This window comes from Lepidochelys kempii, chromosome 8, assembly GCF_965140265.1.
Source record: "Lepidochelys kempii isolate rLepKem1 chromosome 8, rLepKem1.hap2, whole genome shotgun sequence".
NCBI lineage: Eukaryota > Metazoa > Chordata > Testudines > Cheloniidae > Lepidochelys > Lepidochelys kempii.
The window spans coordinates 68,878,242-68,898,871 of record NC_133263.1 but is presented as its reverse complement, the minus strand read 5'-3'; the positions used below and the strand labels follow the sequence as shown (position 1 = coordinate 68,898,871).

Below are 20,630 nucleotides of genomic sequence, written 5' to 3'. Positions count from 1 at the left end.
CTTGTGGGAGAGAGTGGGCTGGATTACAGTGTAAATCAGGAGTAAAACTGGTGTCAGTGATCTGTGTTTGTGCTCCTCATGTGTGTTGTACAGCACTGAGCACCCTCTCTGCGCTTATACAAATAAATGTCAAAATAATTACTAGTTTATGAAATGATGTCCTTTCATTCCCAGATATCGCCTCCAAATGAAAATATTATAATTACTAACCCCTGGAGACCCTGGTGGGAAAGGTACCAGCCAATCAGCTACAAACTGTGCACACGATCTGGAAATGAAAATGAATTTAAAGACATGGTGACCAGGTGCAACAATGTTGGAGTAAGTGTCTGTGGATTTCCTCCTGGTGAAATAGTGTGGGGAGAAAAAACTGATTTCAGATCGGAATAGCTGACTATCCTATTCCAAATGAAGGGAGAAGGCTGCAAAGAAGTTAGAAAAGGTGAAGGGACGTAAATGGGAGGAATAAAAGGTGATCCAGTCAGCGAAACTCACAATGTCACTTCCCTCTCCTTTGTAAAAACAAACTGAAGTGCAAACATTGCTCTCTAGGTTCATATTTACGTTGACGCTGTAGTCAACCACATGTGTGGATCTGGTGGCGGCTCTGGAAATCATGCTACTTGTGGAAGTTATTTCAATGCAGGGAATAGAGATTTTCCATCTGTCCCGTACTCATACTTGGACTTTAACGATGGTAAATGTAAAACTGGAAGTGGAGAGATTGAAAATTACAATGATGTGAATCAGGTAATTTCTATATAAGTATCTGGTTTTACTTTCCCCTCCCTCCTATCTTCTTGACTAGTCTTTGCTGTTGGATGACCATCTTAACAAGGAAAAAAAAATAACAAGATCCTTGTCTGAGCTGAGCAGTATGTACTCAGTACAAGAAGTATGTGCCTAAATTTAAGCATGGGAGTCTGACCATTGACTTCTCTGATGCTTAGAGTTATGCGCTTATTTATGCACCTGTTAGTTACGTAGTTCTGATCGCCCCTAACTGATGAAGACACTGTTGTGTTCAAGCTATTGCCTAAGCATCTAAGGAACTTTCAGCCTGATCAGTAACTATTAATGGGAGACCTCCTTAGAAAACCCACAGTTCCGCAGCAAGTGATGCTGGTAATTCAGTAGGTGACAAGCCAAATTTAGGGATTTTAGCTCCTTGTGTTTGCTAAATTCCATGGTGCAGTCTCCCTTCCTAAATTCACACTGCAGCTACATTTGCAGACAATCTTCTTCACTTCCTGGCCTGACCCGAGAAGCACACCACCTAAACATAATACATTCCAGAGTACATTCTTCTGTATTGACTTTGAAGGAATTCTATTCAAAACAGGTTTGGCATTTGGATTGAACTGGTTTAGTACATGAAATTAAAAATATGTTAAAAATGAATGGTTTCAGAGTAGCAGCTGTGTTAGTCTGTATTCGCAAAAAGAAAAGGAGTACTTGTGGCATCTTAGAGACTAACCAATTTATGTGAGCATAAACTTTCGACAGCTCACGAAAGTTTATGCTCACATAAATTGGTTAGTCTCTAAGGTGCCACTAGTACTCCTTTTCTTTTTTTAAAAATGAATATATTTTAATCAAAAATGTATAGTTTGGCATATGACTCGGTGATATCTCAACTAATTTTTAAAACAGGTCCGTGATTGCCGCCTCGTTAGTCTACTTGATCTTGCCCTGGAGAAGGACTATGTGCGCTCAAAAGTTGCTGAATACATGAACAACCTCATTGATATTGGTGTGGCAGGCTTCAGAATTGATGCTTCCAAGCACATGTGGCCTGGGGATATGAAGGCATTTTTAAACAAACTGAAAAACCTAAATACTCGATGGTTTTCCTCAGGAACGCAGCCTTTCATTTACCAGGAGGTAATCTCGTTTTCTTAATTTCACTCTGTACAGAAATGGATTCTTTTATATAAAAATACAAATACAGTATGGGCTGGATCCTGCAAAGCACAAGTTTTTAAACACTCTGGACTCAATCTAGCAGTGTGCTTAAGCATAGGCTTAACTTAATAAAGAGTACTCAGTACTCTGCAAAATCATGCCCTATATGAATGAAAGATTTAAGGGCTAAATTTTAAATTATTTAATTTTACATGATCATCAGTTTGCATATACAAATAAGTGCTTTTGTTTTGAAATCAAACTGTCTTCTGCATGCAGATATTTATGCATTTGCTCTACACAGGTGCAAATGATGACACAACGTCTAAGGAAGTGGCAAATCAAGCAATAATTTTCCCTATGGAGTCTAACCTTTGCCACTTAGGAATCCCACTTTTAGTCTTCTATGCTGACACGGGAGCTTTCCAAAACCCCTTGGAAATCTTAATTGAACAGTTTTCCAGGGCTTTTTAATATGTACAGGTCTAGGAAATTCTAGGAAAGTTAGCTAACTTCTACTGCAGAGCCAACAGAAAGACCATAGCATTTATTTTGTGTAGGCCCTAAGCTGATAGAGCTTTGATTTAAAAAAATAAAAAATAGAATACTTTACTCTCTCTAAATGGCTGTTTAAAAAGTTGACACTAATTACTCACAGTAGAAAAAGTTTGGGGCGGTTTTTCCTCAAATGTCTCTCGAATTCTCAGACTAAGCTTTCTGGCACCAGGGCAATTCTTTTAACACCCACAAGTGCTAACCATGCTTGCTATATACAAAATAAGACATTTGCAATGTTGTTCATTACATCGAATTTAGGTTGCTTTAGGTAGTAACAATAAATGTGTTTGGTTTACTTGCTCAAATTATTTCTCTTATAATAGAGACCCAGAACTAGTGTTTATTGTATTGCTTTTTAAATAGCTAGGAATGTGTTAACAGCTTTTTCTTACTTCTGCTAGGTAATTGACTTGGGTGGAGAGGCAATTAAAGCCAGTGACTACTTGGGAAATGGCCGAGTGACTGAATTCAAATATGGTGCGAAACTGGGGACAGTCATCCGCAAATGGAATGGAGAAAAGATGGCCTATTTAAAGTATATAGCATTTGGATTCATTGTTAGATTCCTGAAATAGTTGAAATAGTAGTGTCCATGTGTTCGACTCATTGTTTGTTTGTTTAGGAATTGGGGAGAAGGCTGGGGTTTCATGGCTTCTAACAGAGCCCTTGTCTTTGTGGATAATCATGACAACCAAAGGGGACATGGTGCTGGAGGAGCTTCTATTCTAACCTTCTGGGATGCCAGGTAAGGAACGCTGTTGGCTGTGTGAGGTTCTTATTACTTTTCTCCTAACAAAGACAGTGTATCTTCACATGTTTCATTACTCTTTGGTTTACAGACTATATAAAATGGCAGTTGGTTTCATGCTTTCTCATCCTTATGGATTCTCACGTATAATGTCAAGTTACCGCTGGACAAGAAATTTCCAGAATGGAAAGGTAGGTTTCTAACAGTTGAAAATAAATTCACAAGACTCTTAGGATGAACTTTACCCCTGTGTAGAGAGACAGCACTGGGTCTATGCACTACTTAATTCCCATTAACATCCTTAGGGTAGGAGTGGTATGAATAAGCCTTGTGTTGACTCTCTGAACAAGAATGAATGCTATCCTGTTTCCTATGTATGGCCTTTTTCCAAGATAGAACATTTAACTTTTATAATTTTACATTTATCAACAAGGATGTTAATGACTGGATAGGACCACCAAGCCATGGTGATGGTTCAACCAAAGCTGTTTCAATCAATGCAGATAGCACTTGTGGCAACGGTTGGGTCTGTGAACACAGGTGGCGTCAAATAAGGTAGGAAACTGTAGAGAGAAATTAAATAAAGAGGATGCAGTTTGCAATATATCTTTAACTGAAGTGAGGATATTTCAACTGAAGTCAAGCCTATTTGTTGTATTTTCAGGAACATGGTTATTTTCCGTAATGTGGTTGATGGCCAGCCTTTCTCAAACTGGTGGGACAACGGCAGCAATCAAGTGGCTTTTGGGCGTGGTAATAGAGGATTCATTGTCTTTAATAACGATGACTGGTAAGTGGGAGGAGTGAATATCTTCAGAAACATGATAGCTACAGAGAGGATATGTGACAACTTTGTCATGGGACAGATCTTGGCTTTTACCTGTTGCAAATCCAAACCTACCACCTGCCGTCTCCCAGAAACACTTTTCAAAACCCAACATTAGCTTCCTAAGCAACACACCAGTCTGCCACTGATTCCTGATCACTGGATTCATACCCGGCAGTGAAGGTTGGTCAGTCAGGAATGCATGACCATGCAGGTGTGAGAGGTAACTAGCCATGAGCTAGAAGGTGGAAAGAAATGGGTGGAGATTTAACATGTCAGTAATAAGTAATATGTCAGTCAGGTTGGGATGCTCTCCAAAAGGCCATGAAGGTGGGATTGGGTTAGGTCTGCAGAGAGGAGAAGAGTTGATGACTAGATTAGATGATTATAGGGATGGGATTCTCCGCTTTTGAGCACTATTCACTGAATTGCTCTTGGTGTTGTCCGTGTTAAGGTTTGAATCACTTCAGTTAAATGCCTCCCTCTCCAATACAAAAGGCATTTTGTCCCCAGCAATGCCTTCAATCTCTCTGGATATTCACTAGAGTCTTTGGGGAGTCTCATAAGGGGTGGCAGTTTGTTAGGATTGGTGCTGTGCTCTTCTTGGCTCCTCTCATGTCAGAGGTGCAGAAAGAGACTTTGGGAATTTGAGACTCAGTGGAAGCCATAAAGAGTATGACATTGCCAGAAAAAAGTCCTATGAAATCCGCAGTCTGCCAAGGTGCATCAGTGGGATTATCAGAAAAGGTCATTTCGGGTGAGACTTAGGGAGAGGGAAAAGAACAATATATGTACAGAAGTGATAATGAAAAGTCAAAACATTGAGTCTGAACTAAAAACTGAACATGCTATCAAAGCTGGTAAATACAGTAAGAGTCTGAGTTTGTGTTCTCTTATTGCTAGGGGCCTAAATTTGCCCTGGGAGATGTAAGCCATGTCTACACTACGGGCATACAGCTAGTGTGCTGCAACTGTGCAACAGTGTAGACACTTCCTACAGTGACAGAAGGGGTTTTTCCACCACGGTAGTTAATCCACCTTTCAAAGCAATGGTAGTTATGTCAATGGAAGAATTTTTGCATGGTCCTAGTCATGTCTACGCCAAGGTTTAGGTCGGCTTAACTATGGTGTCAGTGGAAGGATTTTTCGCACCCTGGAGCAATGTAGGCAGGCCAATCTAAATTTTAAGTGTAGACCAGGCCTTAGGTGAAATTTCTGTGGCTTCAGGGGTGGTTATGCCTGTTATGAGAGTAGTATCCCAGAAATATATGCAGGAGTGAAAGTAATTTAAGGGACATACCGGTACGCAGGGCGGCCGGGGTCCTGAGCAAGGTGGGGAGGGCCTGGGGCCAGACTCCCCCAGCCAACTCTTCAGCGGGGCCTGGTGGCGATTTAAAGGGCCTGGGGCTCCTGGCTGCCACCGCTAGTGCTACCCCAGGACTCTGGCAGTGACTTAAATTTAATCTTAAAATTGCCGCCAGAGCCTCTGGCCACCGCCGCTACCCCAGGGCTCTGGCTGCTGGCACAGTAGCGGCAGCTGGAAGCCCCAGGCCCTTTGAATCGCTGCTGAAGCCATGGGGCTCCTGGCCACCACTGTTATGGTTGGCTGTATACCTGTTCTTGCAGTACGGGCTTACTTGCACCTCTGAATATATGAGGCTTTTGTTCTAATGAGTGACAGGGAACTCCCTGTCTGATTCATACTGACCAATGCAAGGCTTCATGGTGCCGCAACCCTGTGAACTGCCTATGAAGACTGCCCTGAACCCTTTGAATTCATCACTGTTGCTCTTACTTTGGCTAGAGAAGTCACAGTAGACTGAGTATGCTTCCAATACCAGCACTCCCAATCCCACTGGCCAAAAAGAGTAAAAGACCAGACAGAAGACTAAAACCCATCTAGCCTTGTAGTACCATCCCATGGGCCACAGGTTAGCATGACATTTGCAGAGAAATCTGTATTAGGGAGTCTGAATTACCACTTACTCCTTTTCAATCTGTTTTTATACATAGGTGGTTGAATGTAAATTTGCAGACTGGCCTTCCTGCTGGCACTTACTGTGATGTTATTTCTGGGCAAAAGGCGGGCAACTCCTGTACTGGAACAAAAATCTCTGTTGCTTCTAATGGTATTGCCAATTTCCAGATTAGCAACCAGGCTGAAGATCCTTTCATTGCAATTCACGTTAATGCTAAATTATAAAGTAAACTAGAGGCATCTCTTCCCTTGGTCATTCACCTAGTACTTTTTGTTCTGTGTAGCACACCACAGTGAATGATCCTTTAATTAAGAAATAAATGTTACTGGAGCAAAACTGTTGTTACACTCTATTTCATTAATGAAACTAACTATTTGTACTATCAGTATGTAACTAATAGGGATGCCAATACAGGTTTATAAGCAGCAGTGTAACTGGCCAACAGTATCATTTACCATTAGCAGTACTAGTTTGTTTCAGCTGGAGAAAAGGAAAGGACACTGTAAAGAAGTGTAAGTGAGCTATAGCTCACGAAAGCTCATGCTCAAATAAATTGGTTAGTCTCTAAGGTGCCACAAGTACTCCTTTTCTTTTTGCGAATACAGACTAACACGGCTGTTACTCCGAAAACTGTAAAGAAGAAATTACATTATAAATTGTACTGTCATAAATCCAAATCTGATACATGTACATACACCACTAATATATTTTTGAATAATGAATTTAAAGTAGTGAAACTGGGTGAAACAAACACATACCCTCTATTAAATTATATGATGTCTGTCACGCTGCATGGAGTGGCTCACAATCATGAATGCCTACTTCAGGGAAGACTGTCAAAAACCAGGCAGACACCCCATACTGGTAGTGTGTTCTATAATTAGAATTCACCAGCCCAGTAGTAAATATGAACTGTAACAATCTTATCATGGACAGTCGTTTAGGCTCTCCAGTCTATTTTGTCACTCAGACAAGCTGGATTTAGCAATAAACGGTCACTTATACCAAACAAATAAATAAATCACAAAATATTCAGGTTGCTCCCCATCCAAAGAGACCTGTCACTTATCCAAGATCCACTAGTACTCTGGATCTCACACCAAAGAAAATGCCTGTAGCCACTCCTGTAATAAGCTATCCTTAGGATTTAATGTATATCAGCCATTATCTTCAGGTTACATAATACTGAATCCATACATAGATTCATAGATATTTAGGTCAGAAGGGACCATTATGATCATCTAGTCTGACCTCCTGCACAATGCAGGCCACAGAATTTCACCCACCACTCCTGCAAAAAACCTCTCACCTATGTCTGAGCTATTGAAGTCCTCAAATCATGGTTTAAAGACTTCAAGGAGCAGAGAATCCTCCAGCAAGTGACCCGTGCCCCATGCTACAGAGGAAAGCGAAAAACCTCCAGAGCCTCTTCCAATCTGCCCTGGAGGAAAATTCCTTCCCGACCCCAAATATGGCGATCAGCTAAACTCTGAGCATATGGGCAAGATTCACCAGCCAGATACTACAGAAAATTCTTTCCTTGGGTAACTCAGATCCCACCCCATCTAATATCCCATCACAGGCCATTGGGCCTATTTACCATGAATATTTAATTACCAAAACCATGTTATCCCATCATACCATCTCCTCCATAAACTTATCGAGTTTAATCTTAAAGCCAGATAGATCTTTTGCCCCCACGGCTTCCCTTGGAAGGCTATTCCAAAAGTTCACTCCTCCGATGGTTAGAAACCTTCATCTAATTTCAAGTCTAAACTTCCTAGTGGCCAGTTTATATCTATTTATTTGTTCTTGTGTCCACATTGGTACTGAGCTTAAATAATTCCTCTCCCTCTCCGGTATTTATCCCTCTGATATATTTATAGAGAGCAATCATATCTCCCCTCAACCTTCTCTTAGTTAGGCTAAACAAGCCAAGCTCCTTGAGTCTCCTTTCATAAGACAAGTTTTCCATTCCTCAGATCATCCTAGTAGCCCTTCTCTGTACCTGTTCCAGTTTGAATTCATCCTTCTTAAACATGGGAGACCAGAAACCCTCACACCCTGCACCCCAACCCTCTGCCCAAGCCCACCACCCTCCCCAGCCAGAATCCTCAACCCCCCCACACCCCAAACCTCTGTCTCAGCCTGAAGACCCTTATTCCCGGCCACACCCAGAGCTCGAACAAGCAACTGGAGCCCTATCCCCAACACCCCAACCCTCTGCCTGAGCCCGAGTCCCTTATCCCCAGCCCCACCCCAGAGCCCCCACCCCCATCCAGAGCCCTCACCCCCTGAGCTCCCTCTGCCCCAGCCCTGAGCCCCTCATCCCCAGCCCAGAGCCTGCACTCCCAGCCCTCCCCACAGGTCCCCAACCCCACCACATGAATTTTGTTATGTACACCAATATGGAGGTGGTGAACATAACAAAATTCATTTCACACATGAATGGGAAAAATTAGAGAGAACACTGGATTCACAATAAAGCTAGAAGTGTATCTCAAGTGGGGTCCTGCCAGGATCTGTCCTGGGTCTGGTTCTATTCAATATCTTCATAAATTATTTGGATGGCGGCATAGAGAGTACACATAAACTTTGGGGATAATACCAAGGTGGGAGAAGCTGAAAATGCTTTCAAGGACAGGATTAGAATTCAAAATGATCTTGACAAACCGGAGAAATGGTCTGAAATAAATAGGATAAATTTCAATAAGGACAAATGTAAAGTAGGAAGGAATAATCAGTTGCACAAATACACAATGGGAAATGACTTCCTAGGAAGGAGTACTGCAGAAATGGATCTGGAGGTTATAGAGGAACACAAACTAAATATGACTCAACAATGTAATTGTGTTGCAAAAAAAAAAAAGTGAATATAATTCTGAGATATATTAGCCAGAGTGCTATAAGCAAGACACAAGAAATAATTCTTCCACTCTACTCAGCACTGACAAGGCCTCAGCCAGAGTACTGTGTCCAGTTCTGGGCACCAACTTCAGGAAGGATGTGGAGAAACTTGACCAAGCGCAGAGGAGAGGAACAAAAACGATAAAGGTCTAGAAACATGACCTACAAGAAAAGACTGAAAAAAAAAGTTTGTTTAGTCTGGGGAAGAGAAGACTGAGGAGGAACATGATAAGAGTCCTCAAGTACATAAAAGTTGTAAAGAGGAGGATAGTAAACGACTGTTCTCCTTAATCACTGAGGATAGGACAAAAAGTAGTGGGCTTAATCTGCACCAAAGGAGATTTAGGTTAGACATTAGGAAAAAAATTCCTGTCGGGGTGATTAAGCATTGGAACAAATTTATGGAGGTTGTGGAATCTCCATCATTGGAGGATTTCAAGAACAGGTTAGACAAACACAATGTAAGGAATGGTCTAGATAATACTTATTCCCGCCTCAGTGCAAGGGATTTGATTAGATTCCAAACCTACATTTCTAAGGTTATGGCTACACTACAGAACTTACAGCGGCACAGCTCTACCACTGCAGCTTTGTTGCTGTAAGATCTCCTGTGTAGCCATTCCATGGTGGCAGGAATGAGCTCCCCTGCGGGGACAATTCCAGCCGGGCCCACCCAGCATCAGTGGGGGTCCTGGGCCTCACACCTCTGCCTGCTTCCACCCCTCCCAGCAGCCAGGCTGCCCTTCCCCAGCACCCACGGGGGCCCCGGGCAGCACCTCCAGTTTTATTCACTGGTATCTTTAGTAAAAGTCATGGAGACGTCATGGGCCGTGAATTTTTGTTTACTGCCTGTGACCAGTCCATGACTTTTACTAAAAATACCCATGACTAAAACATAGCCTTAATTATAATGTTATGTTGAAAGGAAGAGCATGCACTAGAATGGCAACAATAAAACAGGTAGATGGCACCCTGTCAAGGTTCCTTCCCCACTCTGAACTCTAGGGTACAGATGTGGGGACCTGCATGAAAACCTCCTAAGCTTACTTTTACCAGCTTAGGTTAAAACTTCCCCAAGGTACAAACTATTTTACCTTTTGCCCTTGGACTTTCGCTGCCACCACCAAACGTCTAACCGGTATTTTTTTTATTAAGAAAGAGCCCATTTGGAAACATCTTTCCCCCCAAAATCCTCACCAAAACCTTGCACCCCCCTTTCTGGGGAAGGTTTGATAAAAATCCTCACCAATTTGCATAGGTGACCACAGACCCAAACCCTTGGATCTTAAGAACAATGGAAAAAGCATCCAGTTCTTAAAAGAAGAATTTTAATAGAAGAAAAAGCAAAAAAGAATCACCTCTGTAAAATCTGGATGGTAAATACCTTACAGGGTAATTAGATTCAAAACATAGAGAATCCCTCTGGGCAAAACTTAGTTACAAATAGACACAAAGACAGGAATATCCATTCCATTCAGCACAGCTTATTTTCTCAGCCATTTAAACAAACAGAATCTAACGCATATCAAGCTAGATTACTTACTAAATTCTAAGACTCCATTCCTGTTCTGTCCCTGGCAAAAGCTTCACACAGACAGACCCAGACCCTTTGTTTCTCCCCTGCTCCAGCTTTGAAAGTATCTCGTCTCCTCATTGGTCATTGTGGTCAGGCCCAGCGAGGTTATCCTAGCTTCTTAACCCTTTACAGGTGAAAGGGTTTTTCCTCTGGCCAGGAGAGAATTTAAAAGTGTTTACCCTTCCCCTTATATTTATGACACACCCTAATCTACATTTCATGGATGTTTCTCATCTTCACAGATTACATATATGCATAAGTATTACACCTGTTGCTCTCAGGAAGACTTAAGCCCAGTTAACCCTTATAATGCCTACTTGCAAATGTAATTTTCATTTTAAAAGAGGGCACTGAAGTATAGGGAGAAGGTAGAGTGGCTGCAAAAAGGGAATTTAGTACAGAGTTCAAGCAAAATGCATTTGCTAACACACATCAAGCTGCATATGCACAGAAAATGTCCTGAAAACTGACTTAAGCTTACAACAGTGAACCGTGTTGTTTACTAGATTGCCAATTTTAATTCAACGTTAACAGCTTCCTGAGCTGAATGAGGTGGAAACACAGATGCAAGTTTAACCAAATTAGATTAACAGAGCTGTTTGACATCTGCTACTTTGTGATGGCAGTATCTTGGCAACTGGAAATGACAACCTGAGAGCAAACAGATCCTATAGGACTGTACCTATGAAAATGTGCAAGTACTTGCCAAAACTGGCATGAAAATGGCTTCTCTATCTGAAACCTGTGGCAGTCCTCTTGACATGGTTGGGAGGGAACTTGCTGGGGGAACAGCTGCTGAGAGGCAGGACTTGAAAGCTGATCCATTCCCATAGGGACTTCCCAGCAGAAGAAGATGGTGACTGTTGCTTTAATTTCAAAAGATTATGGTAGAAATGGGTTAGCTTGATGCAGAATCTGAGTAGAAAAGTACATTACAGGTATATAAACAATTCTAGAAATTGATTTGACACAAAAATAATTATAATAAAACTACCATGTCAAAAGTATTTGAACCTACTGAAATATAAATCAAGTTCTTCCTTCATGAATCTATCCAAAGCTCACTCATGCTCCCCAGACCCACCCAACGCTGCTCTGACCATGGTGCTGTCTCTTCTCCCTCCTTCAGAGCACCCAGTCTTCCCACCTCAAACTGCAGAGGGTGACTGAAGCTTTTCTGTTCAGCAGCCCTTTTTATATGGCCCAGCCTGGCCCTATCTCTCTAACCCTTATCCCAACTACTGTCTCTACAATCCCTTTCCTAACTGGCTGCCTCCTGCGCAGCCTCCCTGGGGCTGCTTTAACCCCTTTTCTGCCAGTGTGGGGCAAATGCCCCACCACATGCCCCCTTAATGTACATGCCTATATGTGAGCTGAACTGTAGAAAATGTGGTCCATTTTTAGGTGCCTGAATGGGTGCTGAGCTCTTTTTCAAACCTGGACTTATATTTCTCTACAAACAGGGGGAACTCATTTACAATTACTTGACATGCCTAACTAAAGAAACAAAAAGTATATTGTTAGTTTATTAACACGTTTCCCCTCAAGCTTAGTCCTTTATAGTAACATTCATTGTCTTTTTCCACCCTCCCCCAAATCATTACAATGACTCTCTGCAGAGGAGATATTAATTTGTTTAGTCTGGATGTTGGTGATGCAGACAATTGGCCTGAGAATTTTCACATAGATTTTAATGGCTCTTTAAAAGGGTAAATGACATAGGGCCTTTTACTGTCATTTATACCAATGCAAAGTGGATGCAAAATGCTACTAAATCAGAATTTTTACACCCATTTTCACAATGGTGCATGACTACACAGGCAAATCAGGCACATTGCTTCCTGAGATGAGTAAAGGGTGTTCTCCAAACTTGTAAAGTTTGAGGTCTTTGCTCTCCAAACACTTAAATCTAAGGCCAAATCTCTAAGGTTTTTGGGTGCCTAATTTGACACATTTGCAGCTTGATTTTTTCAGAAGAGATCAACACCCAAAACTCCAGCTGAAATCTCTGGGAGCCAGAGGTGCTCATCACTCTGCAAGTCAGATCCAACATATCTCAGGATAGGCACAAAGAACCTGAAACACCCAAAATTGCATGCCATTTCTGAAACTTTAGCTGCATACTAAATACTCTTTACTTGGGGCTATGTTTGAAAAGGATTCAGAACCTTCAGGAAGCACAGAATAGCTTGCCTCACATTGGCATGTCCCACTCAGGCACATAACATCAGCACTACCTGCTTTGCAACCTGTTTGCTCTTAAGTGCAGATCAAGTTATTGGATGAAATCTCCGTGACCCCTAAGAAGTTTAGCACCCTGCCATGTAAGAGCGTACTTCTTCCCTTTTATTCAACCAAAGGAGCTATAAATACTATACTCACTATAAATACTCTCCTTAGCTGATAGCCGGGCATCTCAGCAAAAGACACACAACTTTGGGAAAAAGTTCCTTCCAGTGATCTGCCATAATCTAAATCTGGTGCACTTCAGAGCACAATATGAGAAGAACTCGCTGGAAAAAGCCTTGGACTGAAAAAGCCTTCTTGTCAGCAAGTTAAGGAAGTATGGGCTGGATGAATGCACTATAAGGTGGGTAGAAAGCTGGCTAAATTGTCGGGCTCAACGGGTAGTGATCAATGGCTCCATGTCTAGTTGGCAGCCGGTATCAAGTGGAGTGCCCCAAGGGTCGGTCCTGGGGCCGGTTTTGTTCAATATCTTCATAAATGATCTGGAGGATGGTGTGGATTGCACTCTCAGCAAATTTGCGGATGATACTAAACTGGGAGGAGTGGTAGATACGCTGGAGGGGAGGGATAGGATACAGAAGGACCTAGACCAATTGGAAGATTGGGCCAAAAGGAATCTGATGAGGTTCAATAAGGATAAGTGCAGGGTCCTGCACTTAGGACGGAAGAACCCAATGCACAGCTACAGACTAGGGACCGAATGGCTAGGCAGCAGTTCTGCGGAAAAGGACCTAGGGGTGACAGTGGACGAGAAGCTGGATATGAGTCAGCAGTGTGCCCTTGTTGCCAAGAAGGCCAATGGCATTTTGGGATGTATAAGTAGGGGCATAGCGAGCAGATCGAGGGACGTGATCGTTCCCCTCTATTCGACATTGGTGAGGCCTCATCTGGAGTACTGTGTCCAGTTTTGGGCCCCACACTTCAAGAAGGATGTGGATAAATTGGAGAGAGTCCAGCGAAGGGCAACAAAAATGATTAGGGGACTGGAACACATGAGTTATGAGGAGAGGCTGAGGGAGCTGGGATTGTTTAGCCTGCAGAAGAGAAGAATGAGGGGGGATTTGATAGCTGCTTTCAACTACCTGAAAGGGGGTTCCAAAGAGGATGGCTCTAGACTGTTCTCAATGGTAGCAGATGACAGAACGAGGAGTAATGGTCTCAAGTTGCAGTGGGGGAGGTTTCGATTGGATATTAGGAAAAACTTTTTCACTAAGAGGGTGGTGAAACACTGGAATGCGTTACCTAGGGAGGTGGTAGAATCTCCTTCCTTAGAGGTTTTTAAGGTCAGGCTTGACAAAGCCCTGGCTGGGATGATTTAACTGGGAATTGGTCCTGCTTTGAGCAGGGGGTTGGACTAGATGACCTTCTGGGGTCCCTTCCAACCCTGATATTCTATGATTCTATGATGCTCACTAATATTAAGGAACAGGGTTTTGTGCTGAGGGGTAATGGTAGTGAAGAGGAGGGTCTGTTCTATTTTGTCATTATTTTTTTCTTGGTGTGTAGGGTGCCTTGGTGCTTCACTTAATGGCTTGATGTATTTTTCTAAAATAAAATAAATAATTTTGAGACTGCTTCCAGGCAATTTGAAATCTTTAATATGCTATTCACCTCTGCTACCATTTGAAAATATTCTGATGTTTACAACATATTTATCTTGTCGGGGAACAGCTTCCTAGTGAATCTGATGTGTATAATGCTTTATTGAAAAAAGCCAATCAAAATAAGTAGTAATTTAACATTTAAAGAGCCCATATGAAAAAAAAATAAAGAGCGCGGGCTCTCTCAATCTCAACTGGAATCAACAAGAAAAAAAGACCTTCAAAGGTCTTTGATTAGAAAATGAACAGATGGGCAAACGTGATCTGTTTGCTCTTTTTGTCCTTGAATATAAATTGTGGGAAAGAGAATGATGTTTCTGACACACAACCACTGACATATCTTGTTTTAGAAACAGGCACATACCAGAATAAGAGTACAGAAACAAAGTGCACTGAGTTTAGATTGGTGTTAGAACTGATGTGATGTTTTGCTGATTCCCCTTCCCTCTTCACCTCCCAGATATCCACCAAGTGTCACTGACATTTTGTTCTTCAAGTTCTTTGGGGAAATCTTATAATTAACAACACAATTCTAGTTGTATATTTAAAGCACTGTCATTGAGTCCTTCATTTTATAATTTTGTATGTCAGTATGAAAGACTAAAGATTTTAAACCACAACTTTAAAATATTTTATAACAACATTAAATGGAGAATTTCCTGGGGCAAACCAGGATGCCTATAATTCATCTTCTTTATTGTTTCGGTTGCTACAATGATGAAATTCAGAGTGATTCATTTGCTTAAGTACTCATTATCTTTTTTAATATTTCAAATATGTGTGGACAAACAGTGTATTAGTCAACTACCCACTGTCGGCCAAAGTCAGGTTACTTTATTCACTCAAATAATACCATTTAATTCAGTTATACGGGATCATGGCATAGATCGGTATTCTAATGATTTGTAGCAGTATTGCCAACTGCAAGCATGACAAAATAATGAGCCACAAGATTGACTTAGATATCATAAGACTTTCAAGTACAATACATTTTGGGTTCTTTTAATCTGATTTCAAGTTTTTGAGCCTATAAGGTGCACTTGAGTCATATTTTCAATCTTTTCTCTATAACCATGAGAACTAGAAATTTACCTGCAAAAGAAAAATGAAAGCAGGGATCCTCATGTAATCAGTTTATCTCTAGCAGCTGGGGTTTTATGAAAAACATCAAATTTTGCAAGACTTGTAATACATGCATGCACAAGAGTTGAAAACACTGTTGTAGTAATTCTGACTGACAATTTGGTTCTCTTAAAACTTAATTCTGCCACCTAAATTATAGCAGAACTGCCTCTAAGTTTAACTGTGAATTATAAGGCATCTCAAACATACTACAAAATAACAGCATTTCAATACTCCAGGGCCTGAATGTTTCAGTTGCTTTTGGAAATTCAAATCTTGCCAGTGGATAGCCGGCCCATTTCCAGTAAATATGTTCCATTTAACTACATGCAGCGGTGTCTGGATGTAGGTTTCAGAGTAGCAGCCATGTTAGTCTGTATTCGTAAAAAGAAAAGTAGTCTCTAAGGTGCCACTAGTACTCACCAATTTATTTGAGCATAAGTTTTCGTGAGCTACAGCTCACTTCATCGGATGCATTCAGTGGAAAATACAGTGAGGAGATTTATATGCACACAGAACATGAAAAAAATGGTGTTATCATACACACTGTAAGGAGAGTGATCACTTAAGATGAGCTATTACCAGCAGGAGAGTGGGTGGTGGGGGTGGAGAAAACCTTTTGTAGTGATAATCAAGGTGGGCCATTTCCAGCAGTTAACAGGAACGTCGGAGGAGCAGTGGGCGGTGGGGAAATAAACATGGAGAAATAGTTTTACTTTGTGTAATGACCCATCCACTCCCAGTCTCTATTCAAGCCTAAGTTAATTGTATCCAGTTTGCAAATTAATTCCAATACAGCAGTCTCTCATTGGAGTCTGTTTTTGAAGTCTTTTTGTTCTAATATTGCGACCTTTAGGTCTGAAATCGAGTGACCAGAGAGATTGAAGTGTTCTCCGACTGGTTTATGAATGTTATAAGTCTTGACATCTGATTTGTGTCCATTGATTCTTTTACATAGAGACTGTCCTGTTTGACCAATGTACATGGCAGAGGGGCATTGCTGGCACATGATGGCATATATCACATTGGTAGATGTGCAGGTGAACGAGCCTCTGATAGTGTGGCTGATGTGATTAAAAGAATAAATGGACACAAATCAGATGTCAAGAATTATAACATTCATAAACCAGTCGGAGAACACTTCAATCTCTCTGGCCACTCGATTTCAGACCTAAAGAACAAAAAGACTATGTTTATTTCCCCCACCCCCCCACTGCTCCTCGGACGTTCCTGTTAACTGCTGGAAATGGCCCACCTTGATTATCACTACAAAAGGTTTTCTCCCCCCCCCACTCTCTTGCTGGTAATAGCTCATCTTAAGTGATCACTCTCCTTACAGTGTGTATGATAACACCCATTTTTTCATGTTCTGTGTGCATATAAATCTCCTCACTGTATTTTCCTAAGAATGCATCTGATGAAGTGAGCTGTAGCTCACGAAAGCTTATGCTCAAATAAATTGGTTAGTCTCTAAGGTGCCACTAGTACTCCTTTTCTGTCTGGATGTAGTGTCTAAGGCCATGTCTACACTATGAAAGTACTCCAATTTTAGAGAAGTCAATTTTTGGGAACAGATTGTATGAAGTCGATTGCATGCGTCCACACTAAGCACATTAATTTGATGGTGTGTGTCCACAGTACCATGGCAAGCATCAACGTTCCGAGTGGTGCACTCTGGGTAGTTATCCCACAGTTCCCGCAGTCCTCACTACCCATTGGAATTCTGGGCTGCGCTCCCAATGCCTGACAGGGCCAAAAATTTGTTGCGAGTCATTATGGGTAAATGTCATCAGTCAACCCTTCCTACCTCCATGAAATCAATGGAGCAGACGCCATAACATGGCAAGCATGGAGCCCGTTCAGCTCACCGCAGCAGTTATGACCATTGTAAACACCTTGCACATTATCGTGCAGTTTATGCAGAACCAGCACCTGAAAAACCAGGCGAGGAGGCAACGGCAGCGTGGTGATGAGGACACGAACACAGATTTCTCTAAAACCGCGATCCCCGGCAATTTGGAGATCACGGTGATCAATTTGGAGACCAGAAAATAACTGTTGGGGATGTTGAAATGCCTATAGTTATCCTTGTGGACCCAGCCTACCCCTTAATGCCATGGCTCATGTAGCTGTACACAGGCATCCTGGACAGTAGTTAGGAGCTGTTCAACTATAGGCTGAGCAAGTGCAGAATGGTGGTAGAATGTGCATTTGGACGTTTAAAGGGTCGCTGGCACAGTTTACTGACTTGCTCAGACCTCAGTAAAACCAATATTCCCATTGTTATTTCTGCTTGCTGTGTGCTCCACAATCTCCGTGAGAGTAAGGGGGAGACGTTTGTGGAGGGGTGGGAGGTTGAGGCAAGTCGCCTGGCCACTGAATATGCGCAGCCAGACACCAGGACGGTTAGAAGAGCACAGCAGGAAGCGCAAACCACTTTCATGACTGGCCAGGGTACTGTGCGACACTTCTGTTTGTTTCTCCTTGATGAAAACCCGCCCCCTTGGTTGCCTCTAAATTCCCTGTAAGCCACCCGCCCTCCCCCCTTCGATCACAGCTTGCTTGCAAAGAAAATAAAGTCACTACCATTTAAAAGCATGTATTCTTTATTAATTGATTATAAAAATAAGGAGATAACTCACAAGGTAGCCCAGGTGGGGTGTGGGGAGAGGGTAGGAGGGAAGGAAAAGGCCACTTCCAAACTTGTTGAATGACAGCCTTCTGTTGCTTGGGCTGTCCACTGGAGTGGAGTGGTTGGGTGGCCGGAGCCTCCCCCTCGTTCTTGGGTGTCTGGGTCAGGAGGCTATGGAACTCGGGGAGGAGGGAGGGCCATGTAGGATAGGCACAAAGAACCTGAAACACCAAGCAGCATGTCTGGGACTCTGTCCCGGACCATCCGTTTGATTCTTTGGTTTTCTGGTATGCTTGTCTGAGCTCCTTAAGTTTTATGCGGCTCTGTGTTGCATCCCTGCTGTAGACTCTGTTCCTCATGGCCTCGGAGATTTTTTGAAATGTTTTGGCATTTTGTCTTTTGGAACAGAGTTCTGAAAGCATAGAAAGTACCTCCCATTCAGTACCTTTTTCGATTCTGGGACTGCATGGTCACCTGTGCTGATGAGCGCGCCTGGCCAAACAGGAAATGAGATTCAAACGTTCCCGGGGTTTTTCCTGTACACCTGGCCAGTGCATCCGAGTTCAAAGTGCTGTCCAGAGCGGTCACAATGGTGCACTGTGGGATAGCTCCTGGAGGCCAATACCTTCGAATTGTATCCACACTAACCCTAATTCAAAATGGCGATGTCGATTTCTGCGCTAATCCCCTCGTTGGGAAGGAGTACGGAAATCGGTTTTAAGAGCCCTTTGTGTTGAAAAAAATGGCTTCGTTGTGTGGATGGGTACAGGGTTAATTTGATTTAATGCTGCTAAATCAGACATAAACGTTTAGTGTAGACCAGGCCTAGGAAACAACAAATAAATCTTGTCTTATTCACTGTTTGTACCATGGAGGCTGTCTGTAAATTATTATTTATGTCCTTTATTGAATCTAGAGTTGTATGTCCCATGTGACTGATTGGAAGAGGCAACGAAAAGTTGTGATGCTGGGTCACGAATAGCAAAGAGAGACACCCTCACTTTCTGATGAAGTAGCAGTCTACCAGGCTGCTTTTAAATTGGCTGGAAAATGATTTATAGTTGTGTGTCCACCCCACAGCAGCATAAACTAAAACATGATTGTTTTCCCTCTGAGATCTGAAAAATTCATCCAACCGGAAAATGAAAACCTGTTTGTAATGTAGATTTCTTCAGATCCCTTAGTGCAGGAAAGCACTTTCAGAGCAACCCAGTTACAAAGAGCTCCTTGAGAGGAGGAGTGAATGAAATCAATCTTTGATTATGGCGCCAAAGGGAAGATCCATCTCCCCCTAGGAAATTTTGTGCATTGGTTCGCCTCCCCTATTGTCTCCTATTTGCCCAATTCACCTTCTTTTCTCTCCTAACTTCCCCTTTTACTGTGCTCTCTTAGTTTCTTGTCCTTCCATTGTGCTTCCCCAATGTCTCCTTTCTCCCTAAGCCCTTCCCCTTCCCCCACAGCATTTTCCTTCCCTCACCATTCTGCTGCACAACACTGCTTTAGGCACTGCTGACTACCATTTCATTTCCAGCTAGTTCTTCTACACAGACCACCTGTGATTGTGACTCTATGTTAGGCCCAGGCACCTGAGAAGAGGGAACATCCTGCTCAGTTCTTGTTTGGAGTATGAGATTTCAACAAAACAGAGGAAATGTGTGGGGATGGGAACCAATGAATGAGCATCCCACCTATAGCGGAAAACTTGGCAGGTTGGTACCTTTTACATTTCCAGTATTTGGGCTGTTCGCTTTCTCTGGAATCTTTAAAAATATTCAGCATCATACTGAGTAGGTAGCGATGAGAAAAGGAGAGGGTGAATGTTTTCTCTCACTGGTTGGAAGCTTTACGCTTTATAGGCACTCCAACCTCAAAGAAAACTCATCTCACTCATTAATGGTGAGGATAAACACCTGTCAGAAAGAGCTCTATGCGCAAAGGGCACGAGGTACTATCTTACTGATAACACTCCTTTAGGCAATATGGAGTCTATAATGACATGATTTGGGAGAGCTAAATTTCATAGACTTCATAACTCAAACTAAGCAGAATCTTGTATATATCAAGATGTTGTTAAAGTATGTTTTGTTTTGTGCCATACAACATATGGAGGCATTTAAGGGAAACAGACTGGAACAGAAGGAAGATCAATGAAAAGATAATTAATTATGAGTGTAGGTGTGAGATAATGCCTTGATTTATATCACCCAGCTGGTCTATATGTATCCATTATTGGCAATGAGATCTCTCATTTAGATTTACACAACATTTTAAGGACAGTAGTAGTTTAACAGAAGAATTTGCGGGGAGTGGGGGTGAGGAGGAATTCGGGGGGGCTATGCTATGATTTAGGACTTTGCTAATACTGGTAGTGGAGTATTATTGTTGTAATCTATTTTGATCATTACATTACATAGTTTCCTTTCTGCATTAGGAAAGATCCTTTTTTTCAGTATTTCCAGTCAAGACATACTTTAATTGTGGCAAGTAGGGCAAATGGGTGATGGGTTAGAGCAGGGGTGGGCAAAATAT

At 42.1% G+C, this 20,630-nt stretch overlaps 1 protein-coding gene across 10 annotated transcripts in view; it reads left to right on the top strand.

Annotated features, from left to right (window-relative positions):
- The window catches only part of LOC140916019 (pancreatic alpha-amylase), an 84,994-nt gene that overhangs the window by 17,082 nt on the left and 47,282 nt on the right, over positions 1-20,630 (top strand). For 3 of the 10 annotated variants that reach the window (XM_073356858.1, XM_073356861.1, XM_073356862.1), the window contains 9 exons: positions 175-321; positions 553-750; positions 1,654-1,884; positions 2,865-2,998; positions 3,086-3,208; positions 3,303-3,402; positions 3,645-3,766; positions 3,876-4,001; positions 6,051-6,603. In XM_073356858.1, the coding sequence (XP_073212959.1) occupies positions 175-321; positions 553-750; positions 1,654-1,884; positions 2,865-2,998; positions 3,086-3,208; positions 3,303-3,402; positions 3,645-3,766; positions 3,876-4,001; positions 6,051-6,240 (1,371 nt within the window). In that variant the 3' untranslated portion in view covers positions 6,241-6,603. Of the gene's footprint in view, positions 1-174; positions 322-552; positions 751-1,653; positions 1,885-2,864; positions 2,999-3,085; positions 3,209-3,302; positions 3,403-3,644; positions 3,767-3,875; positions 4,002-6,050; positions 6,605-19,632; positions 19,811-20,630 lie in introns of those variants that run through there. The other 7 variants (XM_073356857.1, XM_073356856.1, XM_073356864.1 and 4 more) reach the window with 5 other exon arrangements.